Below are 22,208 nucleotides of genomic sequence, written 5' to 3'. Positions count from 1 at the left end.
GCGCCATCTATTTAAGATATTTGAACTAATAGATAGCATATAATAATTTAATTTAATAATAAATTTAATTTTAGTCTTATGCTTTTGGGGAGAATAATTTGTAATTTATGAAGTGAATTTAAATGAAAAGGTTGTTATTGTTATCTGAGAACCGTAGCACTAGAGTGCGCTTTTCGCCTGTATTGATATATATTCATAAAATTAAATAAAATATATTTTTGAACAAAAAATTATATTAAATTTTCATTGTTAAAACTAGTGCAAATATACTAGGGAATTAAATTAATAATTGAGTAATTTTATAAATAAATTAAGACATTTCTAGTTCTACTATTGCACGCTAGATGTCCTAAACGAACTATTCCAAAACCCTGGTCAAATCACGAGAAATGCTAGAGCCAAAGAGAATATTCTCTTTGCTAGAGCCATCTAGACAAAACGTTAGCTGCTAGCCTGCTTCCAAAAAAATGTTTTTTTCAGTTTTGCCGTAATTTTGCAATCACAAAAAACTTTCAATTACATTTAATTAAATCTATGTTATTATTATACTCTGTATATTTAATAATAACAATTAAAAGGCTATTTAATTAATACGTCTTCTCTTCAAAGTTCAACGACGTCATTCATTTTTATCTCGTTTTGTCCAAGGCTTAAAGAAAATGGCTAGGAAAAAAATTTGTGTTTACAAGCCTTGCAACAGTGATTCGCGATACGCTGATAGGGATTATATGAAAGGAGTTAAATTTTTCCCATTTCCTAAACCTTCCAGACAGTTTAAAAAATGTAAGGAATGGATTGAATGGCTCGGTAGAGCAGATTTTCCTGTGACACGTGTTAACGAAAACACATACTTGTGTTCAAAGCACTTCGTTGGAAAAAACGGACCAACTCCCGAATTTCCAAATCCAATTCATGACCATTCAGTACGTAAATTCGTATTGATTTGTACTAAAAAATTATTGTATATACTAAAATCAAGTTATATGTATTAGGAATATGTGTCAATTTTGAAACCTCAAATAATGAATTCTTCATCAGGGATGGAACAAGATATCCACAGAGATAATTTTTTGTCCAAACAGGTTCAACGTGCGCATGTAGAAACTACTAATATGAATATACTCAGTGAAAGACAGGGAGAAGTTATTGAAAATAACAATGAGATGGTAAACATCAAAATGGAGCAAGGAGACATCGATGTGGAGACAATTCAAGAAAATTCTTTAGTTGAGTTACTTCAAGAAGATTTAGATGAACGTACTGAAGTGAAACTTAACTTAAGTACAATAAGAACTGATATGAATATACTCAGTGAAAGACAGGGAGAAGTTATTCAAAATAACAATGAGATGGTAAATATCAAAATGGAGCAAGGAGACATCGATGTGGAGACAATTGAAGAAAATTCTGTAGTTGAGTTACTTCAAGAAGATTTAGATGAACGTACAGAAGTGAAACTTAACTTAAGTACAATAAGAACGGATTTTCCACTGCCGTTAAACTGGGGAATAACCGGCGTATCACATGAAAATGATGATGTCAAAATTTTTAAATTTAAACCTGGAACCAATAGTATTATATATTGCATATATTTGGGTGTGGATCGTATTCCTAGTTACGAAATTTTGGGAAGAGTTCTGGTTGACCCTTATTTTTTAGAAAAACTACCAAAAATGTTTTGTACTATTAAAGAACTAAATGAAGCCATTTCCTTCTTGGATCATTGTTTACCATGTTGTGGAAATTCCGAGGAGATATACCTTAAAATATTTGAAAAACGTACTAATAAATGTGGATTCCGTAATGAAATAACTGGGGCAATGCATAGTGAAAAGTGTCGTCTACTCATCATGAATAGAGAGAGGGATAGGTGCTACTTTTGTTGTAAGCAAAGAAATTCTTTGCAAGTTACAAAATGTAGGAACAAAAAGAAAACTGACAAGAGCATCACTCGTTTTTCAAATCTGAGCAAAGATGATTTGGCGAATAAATTAAGAAAAGAGAAGAACTCCAACTTGCAATTACGAAATAAAATAAGGAGGATGAAAGCGAGAATGTTAAGACAAATTACTAAAAAGGGACAAAAAGTCCAAGATGAGGTTAATGATTTCTTAATGGCAGTATTAGAAGAAAGTTTAGATAGCTCCTAAAGCGTTGTGTATTCTAAGACACCACAACCGCTCTCTTGGCGCCCCTATCGACGAGCAAAGAATCTAATAAATTTGAATAATAAATTAAAACCATAATGTTCCATCTTGCAAATGTTTTAATTCTCAGTTAATAAAACCCTCTTAATCCTACAAACACTTTTCCTTTCATACAATAATACGGAAATTAATAAAAAAAAAATTAACTAAATATAAAACGTCCCCGGTGGGATTCGAACCCGCGTTATTTCCCTCCTAAGTACTGACCGGGCTCGAAGCGCTTACCTTCGAGTGTTAACATGGGTTAGTAATATTTTAGTTTACCTCACCGCGTGTAGATGGCGCTGCGCCACAAGCGACTCACCCTATGACACACGCGAACCGCGAAGGGATGCTTTCATTGATTCGGACTCGACGCTGAAAATTCAACTGTTCCTCTTGACGTTATTGCAAGCGATAACTATCGTCTAAAGGGTTGGTGTCGTGTCAACCTCGTGCCTTCTATGAGATTGCGATATATAAATAGGTGTTTATTTATTGTATGATCAAATTTGACCACCTTGTTTTTTATTAGCACGAGGGAAATTCGCGAAACATCCGCCGATTTTCGTGCAAAGTTTGATGACACCTAAGGCTTATCGCCTGTTCAGATATCGCCCTCTCATAGAACTCACGAGGTTGACATCAACCCTTTAGACGATAGTTATCACTTGCGATAACTCGCTTAACAAGTTAGAGAACTGCCCCCTAACTAGATTAGTTAAATCTTGATTTAATAGCGATTAAGCAATGGTCCTATTATCAAAATTAAATCGGGTCACTTAAGAAGTGATTTGCCACACGATTAAAGGCCTCTGCGATTATTACACATATTTTACAGTACCGATTATTTAAATCATATTCCGGAGTTTTAATTACTGTCGACAAACTGTCAATAACAGTGTTAAAACGGAATAACTAAGACGTTGAACTAATGAAATGACACTCAGACGAAAACGACAGGGACTTCTTGTTTAACAGGAAACTGAACGACCTTCCACATCCGTGAAACCAACAGCCTTGATTCTTTACACTCACTCGCCCACTCAAAATATTTTTCCTCAAAAACAGATAATGTTACGACATATTTACTAACGCATAGATAAAACTTTTAAAATTGGCCAAATTGTAATTACACTTCGCGTGGTGCGAGCAGAAAAATACCAATTTTTTTGTTTGCGTTATTCGCAGAGTCGAGAGAGACTTGTCCGAATCCCTTGTATTCGTTGTAAGGCGAGCACTAAAGTAGCGTGCAGTAAGTCCATTGGTTCCAAAACTAGGTGAAGTAATATTGTGCTTCATGTTTTCATTTATTTACGCAGTAAATCGAGGTTCAGTTTAGTTTGCACATGGATTTGCGACTTTTCGCCATATGGCGTATAACAATTGAGAAATAGCAGTCAACTGAGTAGCCTTATCTTTCAGTTCAGTGTCGTCCTCTACCGGGCACTTAAGAGTATCATCTCTTCCAATAAGGTGCCCAGAGGGAGAAATACACTACCGGCACTACCAGAGGCAATTGTTTATGAATTGTAAACCCAAGGATTAGTATTAACCTGGACTTTATTGGTTTAAACTATGAAGGACCAAATATAGAGTGAAAATAATGTGCCAATTATGTAAGAAACGGTTAAGACTGACTTATAATTAACGCCCTGCCCAGCTGCCCAAACCATGTTACCCACGATGCTAAAATTTTGCATGGACGTTGATATTAAGTTGTAGGTGATAACTAAGCTACGTTATTCCAATCCGCGGCCATCTTGAAAAATGGATGCCAGAAATGTAAAATTTAACTACCACGGATTTCACCATATTTCACTTATATTTAGTATAATTGTTTGAAATATATTATTGACAGGATTTACGGCATTTTAAAATGTCGGCTCGAGAAGTAACAAGTTTAAAATACAAATGTATATGACGCTGGGCTAATTTATTATTCTAATAATATTTTAGATCAATGAAATGTCCGACCACTCAGCTGCATTCTTTATTCTTCAATTGGTTTATCGATTTATTTTCTCATAAGCAACAGAGATAATCACATCAGCAGATATCAGTAATAATTTCATATCCTGGGATACTTGGTATGTCAATTTTGACAGTCACAATAGATCATAATAGGCATCAACTGCCATCCTGTTATGGAGAAGTATAGCACAATTTAGTGGAAGGGAGTGGATTCAGTATTTACCAAGCGATAAGGCTAGGTCATTCCTTCAAACATACTTTGAGTGTTGGAATTGAGGCTGACATTTTCGCTCACTGACGGTGATTTGTTCGCTCTACAATAGTGTAAAGGCATCTCCCTGCCTTTGACTGCACTAGGTTTAACCACTAGTTAGCATGGAGTGTCACTACTCTATGTACACAATAGTGAAGCACGTTGTAATGGAATGTTTACAAATAAAACATGATTTCCCTCAATTAAGAACACGAATTCTGAAGCATTGTTACTTTGTTAGGAACTCACAGAAATTTAAATGTGGTAAGAAATGATTTGGAAACAACCCTTGGGAATTGGAATGTAACAAGGTTAACTGAAAAAATGGTTAGCAATTGAAGTAAGGTTAGTTTTCATCCGAAGAAAAACCACTGTATTAAGGTCCATTGGAATATGGCAATTAAATTGTACAAATAACTCAAATTGAAACATTGTTAGCGCTTTAGGTAATTTAAGTGTGGTAAGAATTTTCTACGCCATTAACATGATTAAAGCAGTGAATTGATTTTCAAAACCATGACCCGCTATAAAGTAGAAATCAAAAAACAAAATGCTAAGATTCTTTGTAGGTATTATAAAACTATACATATATTGGTTTTTATGAAATTAGCCTAACTGGTTGTGATATGTGTTCATGTTAAACCCGGGCGGACCACAACAAACGATAACGTTTAACTCATAAAGAGAAAAAACGGGGACACGGCAATTAAAGTAACGCGTGCCTTCGCACAATGGTTAGGAATACAGGCAATTAAGCTTGGAGTTCTAACGGGTAAAACTATCCGTTTATAAAAAGCGATAATTGTTATTATATTTACTGGTATTGCGTTAGATCTATAGCGATAGAGATTTGTTTTTGTCTTCTGTGATAGAATGACATTGCTTAATAGCTCATTGTGCAGCGGGCTACCAAGGATCAGCCTCTTTCCAGGCCCTCGGGCCATATCATTACTAAGCAACGCCAAAATAGTCGAACCTAAGACTAAACAATAGATAAAATGACGAACACTATCGTAATCGATGTATTGCAACATAATATTGTGCCAGGTACTGGCAAGTCACCGCCATTTCGCAATTATAAAATCGTGCAGTTAAATGGTATTTTAATTAAGGCGTTACAATATGCTAACCTCGACGGCTACGGGAAAATTGTAGGTGGAGGGGTCAGAGAATCTCAAAAACGAGCCAAACATAATCTAATCTAACCTAAACTTTCAGAAGAAAATTTATCATTTCTACATTACTTAAATATAGTGGTTGAAGCTCGTGTTGATTCGACAAAGCACCTAAACATGTATTAACAAAATTTTAAGAAATATAACGTTTTCACAAAGCACGTAACATTATGAATAATTTAAGAGTGCGAAATCGCAAAACTTAATCGAGGCTAAGCAAAAATAAAGAAGATACAAGTATTTAAGTGAAATTACGATAGGCAACTCTCGAATAAAAGTTCAATAACGAGATGTCACACTTCGGTGTGATTCCATTTCGCAACAATGAAATTCAACATCTAATACCAAATGCTGCACATTTTTAGCGATGCAACATTAAATTTCTTCTATTTAAAATATCATACCAACAGTTGCCAGCAACAAAACTTCAATATTGAATCATCTCTTAAATTAAAGAAAGTTTAAATAAGTGACCAAAACCCCTGTAGTGCCTAGGAAAACCACGTGCACTTTCCCATTTCCATTTGATGTTAGACTCTCAGGTATATGAGAAAAAGTGGAAAAACACACTACTTTCCAATTTCCATTTGATGCTAGGCTTAACACATAGAAATGTATGAGAAAAAGTGCAACGTGAATTATTTCAAATCTCTATTCATTACAGGAAAACCTCGCGTATTAATGGCATTTTTTTTTAAACGAAGAGTACTTGGTTCCTTACGGCCATTTATTATTACTTACAACACCTATAGTAGAGTCGCTTTTAATGATATTGACTTACGACGGCGTAGAAAGAGATTTTTCTTTATGAATGAATTATACCATCGTAAATTTGCACTCTCATTTACGTCGGCCCTAGAGCTTTGAAGGTTTTTCCACTATAATACGTTAATTAGGGGTTACGGGGTATAAAACATATTCTAGATTTCGACAGATAATGTTTTTGAACAAATTGACCGTGAAATCAAGTGTGAAATCGTGTTCCAAGTGACACGTTCTGTTGGAACTCCACCATCCGAAAAATTACTTTTACCTCGGTTATGAAAATTGAACGCGGTTTAAAAAAATGCTTATACAATACATTTTTTCATCACTTTCTTTCATTAGTTTTCAGTTTCATATATTTTAGACCAAAACCAATCTTGGACGGATTTGCGCATATTATCCAGGGTGGAACGGATCAAATGTCCCTGTCATGAAATCAAAACCAACATTCTTATCTCTACCTTTAAACACAGTGTCATACTCGGTGTCATCTGTGTGACATCTATTTATGTAGGACAACAACATTTTAGTTGAAATTAATGATCATCTGATCTGTTCCACCCTGTTTTGTTACAGTCGATTTCATTCTATCATAAGCGTAGAAGCGACACATGGGATCTTCAGGGTTCCATGGTTCTTAGATGAATGAGAGAACCTTGTATCAAATCCCTTTATTGGCGTCATAATGACCCGAGCATCGTGAGGTTACTACTAGAGTAGCCGTCTAAAAATGGAAGTATCGTCTATACACTTTGAAGCTGGAAGTAGTGAGTTAAATGGAGGAGCATTATAGGTAGACCACGAACGGCAATGAACGTCACCCAGAATACCTTGCGATTCGGTAGGGACTTGACAAGTGCTGCCACGTAGCCGTATTTTTGTTAACTGTTTTCTCATTTAATTTGTCTGAGAACTAGCTTACATTTTCAAAAACACAGAGGACAGCTGAAACGAAAGACCCTACCGAAAGACGAGAGAACTTTGTTACCGTTGATGGGGCACAAAGGTAACGTTATGGTAAAGAGATTACCTCTCCAACTCTAGCTGTCCTCCAAGATTGAAGAGTGGACTGATTCCCAGATTCGGTAGGCCTAATATTGTTTCCAAATTTAACCCTTTAAGAATTATGTCTGATAGTAAAGATTGACTTAAGTATGCTTTTACCTTAAATTCTTCAAAAATGTAGAGAAGTGATTTGTACTTTAGCATCAGTTTAAAGGATTTTAAGTGTTTCATAATCTCGACTATTTATGCTACTCAGCATTAAATGTTTGAACAGTATTAAACTGAATTCTAGGTGAGTAGATATATTAACTTAAGTGTTTTAATGTGGTCAAATGAGTGTTATACTACACATCGATAAAGGATTAAAGTGTTAAATTGAAAAATTATAATAATTAGCGTCCTGAACTCCAGATGTTGTCAAATGTGTAAAATTAAAAATTATAATTGAGTGGTTTAAAAACTTTTCGGAAATATTAAATTTTAAAAGGAAACATTGCATTCACAAAGTTGTAGTAATTAAATTACATGTACTGAACTGCTGATGTGGTCAAATATGTCAAATTAGAAATAATATTTGAGGGGTTTAAATAAATTTTCGTAATATTGAATTTAAAAACAAGTAAACATTGGATTCATAAAGTTATCAAATTAAACGCCGAAGTAAAATGTAGTGTAACATACTATTGTTAAAGCGGAGAAAGTAACGTTAATTATACATGAAGGTTGCTGGAACCATGCACTTAACATGTTACAAAGACTTAACCGCGTTCTTTTTCTTTCGGGGGTCATGGACCATTTTGATAACGTTTTCGACTATGAATTAGCATTAACTTCTAGAAATTGGTAATAAAAATATAACCTTCCCTATATCTAAGAGAGGAACGAACAAAAATTACATATCTTCTACTACTACAGACCAGATCTAACTTATAGTTCTTCATATTCAATACGATGTCGCTAAAAATGTATATTTCTCCTTCGTCGTGAAAAAAAGAACAGATATTTGAATTTAAAAAGAAACAATACGGTTACGCTTCAACGATGTTAACACGATAAACGTTTTAGCGACCCCGTTAAAATAAGCTGCATTTGTCCAGAAAAAAAATGCAGTTGTCGGAGGAACTAAAGTATTTGTAAAGCAATAACTAATGCTAAAATAAATTTCAAAATATAAAAGGGTTAACGGTTGAATAAATACGTGCCTACCTTGAAGTAGTTGCGCAGAAATACGAGTAAACGATTATAAGATTCAAAAATTATATTTATATCTTTATATGATCTTTAATTATGTAAAATACACCATTTATAGATATAATCATAAGTTATGATCCATAAGTATGACACTGCCTATACTTATGTTAGAGACCTTCTGAGAGCTAGTTTGAGAACGACAAGCGAGAACTGATTACACCCTGCTTTGCATTCCATCTTCCAATTTAGTCTGTACTAAGCCTTTGACAGCGACTTACCACGCGTCGCTTTACGAGAATTTATAACGTTTCATCAAGAAGCGGTATCTAGTTTACTAGGGAGAAGTTATAAGATGCCTATGTATTCGCGTGTCATAGTCCCAGTCCCCCTTCCAAAATACAAGGGGGACGTAAAATGAAGCCGGGCTATTTCGCCTCTCCTCAGTCTGAAAATATGTAATTTTCGTCATTCGCGCGTCGTGAGTTTTCAAGAAACAATGAGATGCTGGTTGTAATTTAGAGGCGGGGATTAACTCCGGACCTACGTTTGGACTGGAGATAAAGCTTTAAATGTGGCGAATATAAACCTTCTCCCTAGTAAACTAAATATCGCTTCTTGGTTTCATCTAAGCCACTTCATGGCAAGCTTTTAGTAACCAGTGACAAACGTATCAAGATACGTTTGTGACTGGTTTCTAAAAGCTGAAAACTGTCCTTTTTTTTAAATGAAAGCAAAAAAGAATCCGAAAATCTTCTAAAATGTCGAGTTACCATGCACGTTTAATAATATCAGAAGTGAGATGAGACTAGAAGTGAAGGGCGCTAGCATTGATAGTAGATCCTGGCACTAGTGAACAAATTTGAGGATTTTATGCCGCTTCCCACGCGCCTACACTACTGAGAAAAAAATTGGTCGAGTTCCAAAAACATTTCCTACCCCCATCCCCTCAACCTAAAGCGGCCGAACACGGACGCGGCTCCTTGAATCTAGTTCGGCCGTCTACCACCACGAGCGTCTCACGTTTTGGAGGGAAAATTCAGAAACCGCTACTAGAGGGCCAACCGCTCTTGTGTTATCAAGAATATTCACCTTCGTCGAGTGAAGAATTTGGTTAGCTCAGTACTTCTGGTCTCATCTCACTTCTGATAATATCGAACAACACTCAAGTTACAAATATGAGCTAATTGATTGATATGGAAAAGATTAGGAATCTTGCAAAGAGGCGGGGTCTCCTTTGACAGTTCTACGAAACAACTACCCATCCTGCATTTTTACAACACCATCATCTACGGCCTAGAAGAAAAGTAGATCCCTTCGTATATGATCCGATGAGGCAAAAATTATGGTCTCTTAGAAATGTCTGGAAACGAAGCGACTTTTATTTTCGGGTTAGAGCTTGGTTTATATCCCCATACATCGCGTCGCGGTATCTTGTGAAAGTTGTAGCTTGAGACTCGCACGTTCCACTCCAGCGAATGCCCTCTTCCTAGCCGCCCCAATTCGTGACCTCTGTAGCTAAGGGTCGCTATATAAGAATGTCGAGAAGGAGGATCTTAAATTTTTCCAAAATTCTTCATATCCATTTATGTATAAACTATAACTTGAATACAATTATTATTGCCATTCTTTCAGAATCTAGTTTACATAATATCACGCGGGTTTGGCACACCGCTGTTTTAAAAGCCGCTCAATCAAACGATAGACTTTTATTATCCATACATTTTTTAATTAGCAAATTAATTTAACTCAATCCAGGGATATATTTAATTTTAGAAATAGGAATGGAGAACGGTTAGTATCTACTTCAGTCCGACTCATAGCCCAGTATAGAGCCCCTTCCTCCAACATGTAACGAGAAGTTTAAATTATCTTATTGACTCACTTAAACTACGTTTTGATGACGTTGCTGACGGGGACGGCGAAAAATACGTAATCCCTCTTTACCTCTGTCGCCATGACCCGCCTCTTCTTTCATACCCCTCCGTACCTTGGAAGGGGATCCGGGACTTTGACGCACGCCCAGATTACTCTGTTCTACATTCCTGCTTCTAAAATTAAATCTATCCCTGATTTAACTCAAACAATATTTTTAATCAGCCAACAGCCATATTTTTAAAATTTACTGTCCTTGGACCCACCCGTAAGAAATATATGTATGATGTTTTTTTTAAAAGAAACAGATTTTTGTTTTAAGAAGTTTTTATATAAATACGCTTAATTGGTGCTAAATTTAAATCTGGATTGTTTCACAAGGTTATTTCGAATAGCAACGTCAAACGTCAAGTGACAGCTTTGAGGCTTCAATCATTGTTTACCGCACAAACCATGTCACGTAGAGAAAAATAATAGTCTTAGCTAAATATTTACGTTTAATTTAACTATTTGTTAAGATTACTTCAACCGAATCCATAAATTTTACGTCTTTTAAGAGCGGGAAAAGTTTTAAAATTTAAAACCGTTTTATAAACAACATCCTTCATTATTTATTATTTCTTTTCACAAACTGTAAATATTCAGAATGAAATGGAAAGATTCCATAAATTAAAAATACTTTAAATAATCAATCAAAATGAAAAGCGAATTTATTTTTCGTTCAGCATAAGTATCATAAATACTTATAAGTGTGCAAAATTAAGAGCCCACTTTCTAACGAAGCCAGTTGAGGTAATCACACACAGCTTCACTATACTACAAATAAGGGTTATGGCAGAGGTTATGGGTAATCGATTTAACGCTGCCAAGAGTGTGGCTGTTAAAGATTACGACTAATCCCTCTAGTACAGTCAAAGATACAGCGTGTTCACCGATAATGTTGAGTGTATGACCCCTCGAAATCAGTTTAAAAGCAGAAAGGGAAGAATAAATTTTCTGAAAAAAGAATTCCGCATGATCAGAATAGCTTTCAAAGTCATAATATTCCACTTGGAAGCGTAAGGTCATGGGACAGCTTCATTTTGAAGGAAAGTAGAGCGCTGTCGGGAGTGTGGCGAACTCCAGTAAGCTGTAAGCCAAGCTTCTGGGCGACAACGTCTGAGGGAATAAGGGACTTACCCCATGGGTGCCTAAGTGCACAGCTGGTGACTTACCCCAATCCTTGCCTAGGGTCCTTATAGGACCGAATTTGAATTGAAACCCTTAATAAACAAGAAAAACTAGTTTAATTTAAATTAAAGGATGATGATGACTTGGGCAGTGAGCACAAATAGGTGGTGGCTCGGAGAGATTAGGATTATGGTATATATAAAATATTCTATATTTCAGATAGCACGGTTTAAAGCTAATCTTGGTTTTCGTTAGAGTCGAGTTTCTTATTCTTGGATTTCTCTACAAAATTTTTATGTTTAGCTCAAACGACAAGAGATTTAGGATTTAGTAAATCAAGGACATTTGAAATTTCACATCATGGTTTAAAGCTAGACATGCGAAAATAACATTATGTATTTGGCAGAAAATATTTTAGCACACAATCACTGGTCCTAAGGACCAGTTTATTATTGATTACGCTAAGGGTCCCTGGTGACGAAGACAATCATTGCCGTCTAATTCATTCTTCCAATATGGGCACTTGTCCTGGGGCCAGGGAACATAGAGGCCCCATGGAAGGGTCTCATGATTTATACATATTTAATTGAATATGAGGCTCAATTTACTACCTGGATCCCTTATTCCAAAGACTGCTATCATCCCTTTACTTTTGTAAATACGTCAGAAATTGCAAAACGCTTTTCATAATTCGGCATACACGAGCTATTCGATTTCGAGCGCTGATAGCGGGAAAGGGTGGGCGTGGGTTAAACAAGAACTCCACCTCGCAAACGTTTCTGCCGCCTTTGCGAACAAGGGAGTTTACAGAGGAAACGAAAGATAAATCTGCGAAAACTGTGTCAAAAGAAATTACGCTGGGTGTTAACAGCTGAGTGTTTATAGACATAACAGATAAGACGTAACTTTGCGGTCAGATTAAGGAAATTTCTTTGAACACCCGATTATATTAATAGAAGAGATAGGTAAAAGTCTTTCCTTGCTGTTGAGAATTAATTCTTATTTGAATATGGAAGTAAAATCTAAGGGTTTACAAATGGATCTCGATTTTTAGCAATTTTATAAAATATATTACCCGAGAAATAAGCACGGTCAAAATAAAAACTGAGAAAAATTCTAAAACTATGAATTTCATTTAGGAACCAAGAAGTGATATCTAGTTTATTAGGGAGAAAGTATAAGAGGCATAAGTATTCGCGCCCCGAAGTCCCAGTCCCCCTTTCAAAATACAAGAGGGGACGTAAAAGGAGGCCAGGCTATTTCGCCTCTCCTCAGTCGGAAAATACGTAATTTTCGTCATTCACGTCGCGCTGACGTGAGTTTTCAAGAAACAATGAGATACTGGTTGTAATTTAGAGGCTAGGATTAACTCCGGACCTACGCTTGGACTGGAGATAAAGCTCGAAATGTGGCGAACTTATACCTTCTCCCTAATAAGCTAGATATCACTTCTTGGGAACAATAAAGGAGTAACAGTATCTAAAACCTAAAAAAAAAAGTTAGAAAACCTGTTTTCTTAAATAGTGTCGTAAGCCAAGTCCGAAAATGTATATATCTTGCCAGTTTTTATTTTTCACTGAACGTTTCTGAACTACGACGTCACATCCTGTCCCTATTAGTCACGAACATAGTTTTAGCTAATTGTTATAGGTTATCAGAGACTCCGATTGGTAACCAAAACCCAGTCTATTTAGCCCTTTTCTTCAATATCCGGTTTGATCGCTACCCCTTCCCAAAACCAAACTTCAAGTACGATTCTGAGGCTGGTTATTACGATTACAAGATATACTGCCCAAAATGGTGATTTAATTACATTGTTCTGATAATAAATTATTTTTGACTACCACAAAACAAACATTTGGGTTTGAGGTGCTACTCCATCTGTAATCGGATCAAGAAATGAAATTCTAAAACATTGAACAAGCAATTAATGGTAGAATTCTTTTGCATAAACGGATCAAAAAATTAAACTCCGAATATATTGTATCTATGGACTTTATTAAGTCCATAATTTCAATCGGCTAGAGAAGAAATAAATGTGAATATTATCTATTCAGCAACAGGGGAATGTACACATCACGTTAATAAATAATGAGCCAGACGCCTAGGTGATTCGAGCTTACTTGAAAAGTGGCTTGAGATCGAAATCGTGAAACAACACTCCACATGGCGCTTGCTTATCTCATGAATTTTATTTTTTTATTGATTAACAGATGGCTGAATTGATAAGTAAAGAATATTTATTTGGGTCGGAAGTGATTATAAAATGAAGGTTTTAATTTGTTTTTAAATAACAAACTTCATCGGAAACCCTCCACAAAGTTCACAGTTTTGTAGAATCAGATTGCAATTTAACAAAAACTTCATGTATTATCTTTCTGAAACCGAAGCCTTTAGAGATAAACCGGCTTTTTCAGTATAACTTTCAAAAATAGATTCGATTGAAATAGACTGTCATATATAGTTAACATTTGTTAATTGAAGTCTCATTTAAATATCTAAATGGTTTTGAGTTACTGTTTTATTCCCAAAATTTCCAAGAAACTAATCACTCTCTAATTTCCTGAACAACGATGGGATGCGTGGAATCCCTTTAGGGGTTGAATATTATTTTTTAATTGATTAACAGATCCCCAATTGATACGGAAAGAATATTTATTTGGGTCAGAAGTGATTATAAAATGAAGGTTTTAATTTGTTTTTAAATAACAAACTTCATAGGAAAACCCTTCAGAGTTTCGTAGAATCAGATTGCAATTAATCAAAAACTTCATGTAATATCTTTCTGAAATCGAAGCCTTTAGAGATAAACTGGCATTTTCAGTTGATCTTCCAAAAATTGATTTGATCGAAATAGACTGTCAAAGTTTTTTCAAAATTAAAATAGAAAACAACTTTAGCTGTTTACGATTCATCATTGGTGTTTTGAGAAATCTCGATTAAATACATATTGAAATAATCTTTGGCCACATATTGAAGAAATAGTTACGGCCTTGAACTCTCGGTACGCACGCTCTGTGGACTCTCACATTAATAATTGAAGCGTCGTTAATGTCAACTATTGTTAGTTAACTTAGTTACTAGATTTTATTTTCAATTTTTAAATAAAAAACATTTTCAAGTACATAAAACTACCCAAAGATATTTGGGATTGAAATTAAACCGTACAAATTCAGTCTAACACTATTATTTTTTAAAAAAAAAAAAAACAAATATTTTCAAAATTAAGTTACAATTTCAGAGATATCCATTACATGACTGTATCATGAGATGATGTTGGTGTTTTAAAGTAGTTAAGTTACATTGCATTTTAAACTCGTAGAATATCTGAAGAAAACTCTTTTCAAAGGGGGTAAGATTCGCACTGGCACGCTATACATCATATAAATCATCTCGAGAATGGACCGATTACTTTCTTTTCAACGGGATAATACGTTATATATAATTCCGCCCAACTTTTGCCTCTGATGTATTTTTAAGTTGACATTAACTCCAAAGCGTAAAAGTCGTGGGCGGTTTTTCTTCACAGATGAAGGAGGAAGGAAAAGTTTAAACACAAGAGAAGAGATTTCTCTCTCTATTTTTTTTCCATTTTAATAATATTTCAAATTCTGAGGTCGTCGAGAATAAAAAAGGTTTACTCTGAAACCGGTTTCTCGTCTAAATTTTGCGCGCGCCCATCCCACGAAAACTATTGAAGCGCGTGCATTTGGCTAGTTTGGGCTTCTGAGACGCGTTCGAGAAATAAATTATGGCAGGCCTTAGATGCCTATATCTCGTGGCTCACCCGCCCCCACATTAAAGTTAAGACACACAATTATAGGATAGAAATTTCGCTAAGAACAAAAATATTGCAACGGCGTGTGTTATTATATAAAAACATTGTACATTTTAGAAAGGGAGCTACGACTGGCCATTTACTATTTCATAAGTGAATCATATTACAGCTCCCTATAAGTACTGGACGTAGGTTATGCTTTTGTAAACAGCGTTTTCTTCCAAGACATCCAAGCCCGCCATCTATAGCTCAGTTTTACAAGTATAGTTTTCCCATTAACCCGGATCTTGAGTTAGGTTAACCTACGGAAGTTCCGGTTGATAATAATAGCTGTCAGACCGCCGTCAGTGTCGTGATTAGTGTGAAGCTTGTTATCGCGTTATAATTTTGATTTAGAATGGCTTATGTTTCTTTGCTAATTAGGAAAAACGCCTAGAATCAATGTAACTAATTGCAATCGTTGCATGCCCAAATTAAAGCGACATCTGAACACGATCTATGTGATATTAAAAGCACTTAACCGTAAGCGACTAACACGCTTTGTAAAACTGAAAAATATTGACCAGCATCTTTCGCAAACGGAAAACGTTAAAGCATTGAAAAAATTTGTACACTTAAAAAAGGAAAACAAATTTCTATGTCGACGCACATAACCTTTAATTAGTAATAAATCGGTCCAACTGTCCCCGCTAAAAACCTTTAGAACGGTGCTGTACTAGAGATACTTTAAAAATATTCTAGCATGAAGAAGGCTATTTTAATCATTTGAATTCATATTAATTTCGTTTTCAACACAAGCGTTTAAAAAATACCTATAGACCGCCAATTTTTTTTAAAATTGGAAAAATAAAGTGGACTTCTACTATTATATTCACAACCCAACACTTTGTATGGAACAACTTGTTTTCTTCCGCGCTCTTCTCTCAAACCTTTCCTCATTGGCTACCACTTACTTCCGTTTGCTTGCCCCGCTTATTAAAAATTTCTTTCGCGCCAAAATCATTCCTCTGGTTTAGTTCACAAATTCGCCGCTGCGTTTCGCATATACCCTTTTCTCTTCAGTGCTAGGAGACAATGCTGATGCACAGCGATGTTATATCGTCCTGTACTTCTAGGGAGCTGTAATATGATCCACTTCTGACTATTTATATTCAATCCGAATTCAAAGTAGATTACCAAAATAGCGTGGTATTTGTTTAGAGCTCCACTGATACACGAGGTTATGTTTTTATATGAAGGTAATGCTTCTTGTTGAATGTAATTTCTTCCCCCCATATTTTAACACCAATTTCTTCCCCCATATTTTAACACCAATTTCTCCCCCCATATTTTAACACCAATTTCTTCCCCCATATTTTAACACCAATTTCTCCCCCCATATTTTAACACCAATTTCTCCCCCCATATTTTAACACCAATTTCTCCCCCCATATTTTAACACCAATTTCTCCCCCCATATTTTAACACCAATTTCTCCCCCCATATTTCAACACCAATTTCTTCCCCCATATTTTAACACCAATTTCTTCCCCCATATTTTAACACCAATTTCTTCCCTCATATTTTTCTGTAATTCGAGGAAAATTCTCATAATAGAAATCCAAATTTTCAGTGGTCATCCTTTATACTGGACTGAATCGAAAATATATGTTTGAGCCAACTAAAATACCCGACTATTGAGAGTCACCTATATTTAATATTGCGAACATGATGAGTTTGATTTAAATCTATAGTTGCATCACTAGTAAATTTCTTCATCGACATTACAATAGCGCGCAAGTCAAAGTTACGCTTCGTCACCCTTAAAAATTCCCATAGAAAACCAAAACCGTAAAATTAATACTTTCATCTTGATGTGAAAAATGTATGATGAACAATCAGAGTAGTTTCGTTTCAACCATGGTAAATACATTAAAAAGTGAGAAAAGTAAATAATGGTAGAAAAAATAATTATAATATATGAAATGTAGAAAACATTATTAGTTTTAATTGTGTTGACATAATTAAGGGTGTAAAAAATATAGGAAGTTATGGCAGTCAGTGACACTATTGGGAGTTTGGCTCTCGTCTCATTAAATATTTAAACTCTTCCAAATATAGATAAACGCAATGAGGAATACCGGTGTTGTCATATCCCAGATGCAAATCAGAACGCTTTGGGGTGGGTATTAAATAAGGGTAAACATATAGCTATTCTAATTGAAAGAAAAGAGAAAATACCAAAGATATTTGGCGCTACCTGTTTTGAGTTTCTTCATACTAAACGATTGAGCAATTATGGTCATTCCTAAGGTTTCTTTCTATGCATTCCTGCTGTTTGCTATTGGTACAATTTTACAGGAAAGTTACACTTGGAAGTAAACAAGTGGCACTATGGAATTCCAGGGTCCCAAGCCCATTATGAGATTTATCTACTTATTTGCTAAGGATTTTAACACCATCTACATCCTTAAACTGCGTTACGAAAATTCCATGAATTGTCCATACCCATTCCTTAAAAAGATCCTGACTAGCCTAGATGCAATGTATACTTCTTAAAAGCAACAAGTTACGAGAAGGACCTAAATGTGGCAGGTTTGTTGGGCGTTCACGTTTTAAGAGCCTGATCTTAAGATGCATAGCCGTGGTAGAATTTTGACACTGAATAAGCCAAGATTCCTTCGGTCATTTTTAATTTTAAGGTAGATGTTTCATGAATAATTTTTTGCGAAGGGTGAAGACTTAACGAAAAAATATTTGGAAACATGGAGAGGCCCGTACCAAATCTATAATAAAGACACTAGTATAAAAAAATATCTTAATTTATCTAATTAATACTGTCTAAAATTAACTATCTTAAAAGTTAAATTTAGGTACTGTGTTGTTACATTCTAACTGAAGGTTGCCACAGTGTTCTAGAAGCGTTTGAAAACCCCATTTTTCAGATATTTGCATATGAAAGAGCGGCTATCTCAGTTCGATGAAGTAATAACAAACGTTAATGGTTATTCACAGTTTAAGCAACCCCCATACTCAAGTCCATAAAATTTTCCGAAACCAGGGATAGATTTAATTTGAGAAGTAGGAATGGAGAACAGAGTAATCTGGGCGCGCATCAAAGTCCCGGACCCCCTTCCCTGGGACGGAGGGTTAAGAAAGAAGAGGCGGGTCATAGCGATAGAGGTAAAAAGGAATTACGTCGCCGTCTGCAACGTCATCAAAACGTAGTTTAAGTGAGCCAATAAGATAAACTTTTCCATACGTGTTGGAGGGAGGGGCTCTATACTGGACTATGATTCGGACTGAAATAAATACTAACCGTTCTCCATTCCTACTTCTAAAATTATATCTATCCCTGCCGAAACATAATGAGTGTGCCTGAATTTCTGGCCAATTCCAGCTTTTTACCACAAGTACATTAAAACCTTTTGACACTCAAGACCTTTAAGAATATAATTGTTAGTGTACTTTAACTACAAAACGCTTAATGTTTCCAATATTTTTTTTTAATCGGTAATTTACCGGTAGTATAAAAGTAAATTTATACAATATTACATATATATTGGTAGTTAGAATCAAAGTTTTCTAAAATGCTGCAGGTTATGTAAAATGGACGGCAAAGAATGCGTTTTTAGTAGAAAGACCACTCTTTAACATCGGAAATAAAACAGGAAGCCCCAAACATTAACAACACTCATTTTTAGTTAATGATGGTAAAGAGGGATTCTCCATTATTTTTTGTAGAATATTTGCGGTCTTAATGAGGTAAGAAAATTTATGTTAATTAAGTACGTATAAGAAAAATTTGGTTAATATCTAGTTTTCATAATTTTTTTTTTGCATATAAAAAGAAAAAAAGTAAAAAACTTAATGTATTCTGAAGTTTGAGGGTAAATACAACCATAATAAAATAACTTACGAAGAAAATGTAAGAAATTTTCTTAAAAATTCCTCTATTACTAATAAACAAGAGAAATAATATCTGCGAAATACAAGCCTAATTGATCACTTCCCCAAACTAACGAGTAGATTTTACAAGTAAAAGTATATTGTACTCTTGTTGAAAACCTTAACCTTACGAACACAGTCCAATTCAAAAGTTACAATGCTTATATTCAATGCCACAATTCAGTCTCAATACTTTCCTCACAATCCTCTGGACTTAAAAAAAAATCACGAAAGAACGAGGTACAAACGAACACAGTCCAATTCAAAAATCACAATGCTTATATTCAATACCACAATTCAATTTCAATACTGTATTCCTCACTTCCCAATCCTCTGGAGCTAAAAATCACGAAAAAACGAGGTACAATACTCCTCCTACAACAACTACTACTACTACTACTACTACTACTACTACTACTACTTTTACATCATCATGCCAGGACATATTAATAGTACATCACATATAAAAATGGTTCATAATATAATTTTAAAATTGAGAAATCACAGTGTCTTCTAAAAAAATTCAAGAAAATAAAAATTGTCGCTCAGGAATGTAGCAGGTTTTGTTGTGTTCCGAAATACCCCTATCTCACTTTTGACCCTTTGCAAAAAATATACAAAGATAAAATCAAGCCCATGGAAGGAGAACCAGTGATAGCGTAACCTTGTGTATTTAAGACGGGCGTCTCCCCGTTTTGGCGAATTAGCATGGCTCTGTGAGCATCTTTTTGAAATGCTTTAACAACATGCTTCGAGACTAAAGTAAACTGTGTTAAAGGTATGCGTGAAAGGCGCAGAATTTCATCACGATAGTTTGGTCTTCTGTAAAACAGTCACATCACTTGGTTCACTGCCACTTTAATACTGTCTTCAGCACGAAGGCCAATCACTCGATACATCGCTATAATTTTCCAACCAGTTATCCACGGTTACAGAGAAGGGTGTTTGGGTTTCCGGTGACCTACCAAGCATACAAATTACCTTATGGCATAAAAAAATGTGGAAATGTTTCTGAATGGAAAAATTGTTATCAATCTCAGGCTTTAAAATTAAAGATGCAAATGTTGTGGTTAGGCGTTACTATTAAAATCAAAGCTTTGAAAAAGTCATGAAAAAAAATTAAAAACATTATTTAGATGTGAGGTCACCACTATGTTTTGTAGAGATATATTTCTTTGCAAAATACCCGTTCTGTGGTATTGATAGTTGCAACTTTCCAGTCTACTAAGTATATCTAAATATAAATTGTATTGCTTGAAATTTTATAGCCACAATTAAAGTTACTTGTCTCATATATAATTCTGCTATTTTTAAATTTATTTATAATTTTGTTTTTGGAACATAGCAGAAAAAGAATATATTGCAGTCCATACAGTTAATTGTAAAATCGCATACATATTTAGAAGGTGAATAAAAGTATTTTTATACATATTTATGGCAAATTATATAAGTCAAACAATTTTGTTCTGGAGATAGAGTGATCAGGCTGCTCTTTTTTGTTTTATTTTGATTTTAAAATGAGAAAATTTAATGAGTTGAATTGATTTCAATATAATTAAAATATACAGATCCTTAGTTATTGAGAAAATGTCATTTAATAAGACGACTAGAAACACTGCGAGTAACTATTATATTTTTATATATTGCCTAGCGAAGTAAAGTTTAACACCACTAAGTGAATCAATTTTTAGCCCTGAAAATATTACTTTCATTTAAATGTATATATTACCATTTGTCTCTAAATTTTATCCACTTTTTTGTTAAAATTTCTTTATTTCGTTATTTTTATAACTAACATTCCCATAAAGTATAATGATCTAATAATTAGCTTCTGTTTTAAAATTAATGCGGAGGAAGATAATAAATTACAGTTTTATTAGTAAGTATAGTAATTTAGCTATTTGAAAATAATTAAAATAATGTTTAGTTATTACCATTTCAGATATAATTTTAAAATCAATGGAACAAACGAATGTATGTAAAGTGCCTTAAACTTAAAACAACGGTGCTGCAAACGTATGACAAGCATGCGAGGCTTTTCTTATTTCTTGTCTTGAGAAAGCCCCGAAAGGAATTACAAACCGTCGTTTACTTTGAAAATTTTAGCGCCGGCGGCGAGTCTTCCCTCAATGTTTAAGGCCGGAAATGGGAGGTGGACCCGCCTCCTTCCACTTCGCCCAGAGCGGTCACATCTTTTCTTCTCAGACTCAAGTAAGTTCTACACTACAGACTTGGGCCGATTTAAATAGGACAGATCATCACCTATACCTCGCCTCCTTCCACGGTATCACCTTCTTTCCCATTCCCAACGCAACATATCTTACTTGTCTCTTCAGCCAAACGCAACCGTTGGTAAGACATTTCAACCAAGATATATACGAGAGTACTGTATCCCTCCATTAATAATACGCTCTCAAAACGCCAGTATTAATTGATGTCCGATGGCCATATAAAAATCTTACTCCGACAACCCATACTCTATCATTAAGAGCAGATGTAATATAATTACAATTAGTATGACTTCTACCGCTATCTCAACGTCAAGTATACGAGTATTAAATTTAAATTAAACCATGGCCAATAATAATTTTTTAAAATATGGTAAGGGATGTTTCTATTCATTAGGTTTAATTCGCATTTTTTTCCGTAACCATTTCGTTGCACCAAGCTTACTTGTGCTTGTCGTTACAATAAAGGTATTAAATGCCACAATTCATTCATTTTTCACTTAATGATTTTATAATATATAATAACATTTAAAAGTTAGTCACAGCTGAAGTTAACAATGTGTAAGTTTTATTTTTATTTGTTTATTTTTTCGAGTTTATCACTACTAAAGGTTTTTAGGGGCAAAATATTTGAAGTTGTACGATATTTATGTAGAATTGAGGATAGATTTGATTTTAGAAGTA

General features: G+C 34.7%; 2 protein-coding genes and 1 long non-coding RNA gene across 3 annotated transcripts in view; 2 read left to right on the top strand and 1 right to left on the bottom strand.

Annotated features, from left to right (window-relative positions):
* The window catches only part of Egfr (epidermal growth factor receptor), a 122,297-nt gene that overhangs the window by 77,676 nt on the left and 22,413 nt on the right, over nt 1-22,208 (bottom strand). The window lies entirely within an intron of this gene.
* Nucleotides 415-2,262, top strand: LOC149708841 (uncharacterized). Its single transcript, XM_089864328.1, has 2 exons — nt 415-923; nt 993-2,262. The coding sequence occupies exons 1-2, from the start codon at nt 660-662 to the stop codon at nt 2,148-2,150; spliced, it is 1,422 nt and encodes a 473-aa protein (XP_089720454.1). The 5' UTR covers nt 415-659; the 3' UTR covers nt 2,151-2,262.
* On the top strand, nt 2,455-20,692 carry LOC149708840 (uncharacterized). The gene is made up of 7 exons (XR_016381225.1): nt 2,455-6,863; nt 6,930-7,438; nt 7,540-7,650; nt 19,053-19,113; nt 19,200-19,768; nt 19,846-20,012; nt 20,075-20,692. It is a non-coding gene; the product is annotated as an uncharacterized LOC149708840 (long non-coding RNA).

Source organism: Phalangium opilio, unplaced genomic scaffold (genome assembly GCF_054372755.1).
Source record: "Phalangium opilio isolate 3A_F unplaced genomic scaffold, DU_Popi_V2 ptg000013l_1, whole genome shotgun sequence".
NCBI lineage: Eukaryota > Metazoa > Arthropoda > Arachnida > Opiliones > Phalangiidae > Phalangium > Phalangium opilio.
The sequence above is the reverse complement of the archived record's forward strand: the minus strand, read 5'-3'. Positions and strand labels throughout refer to the sequence as shown.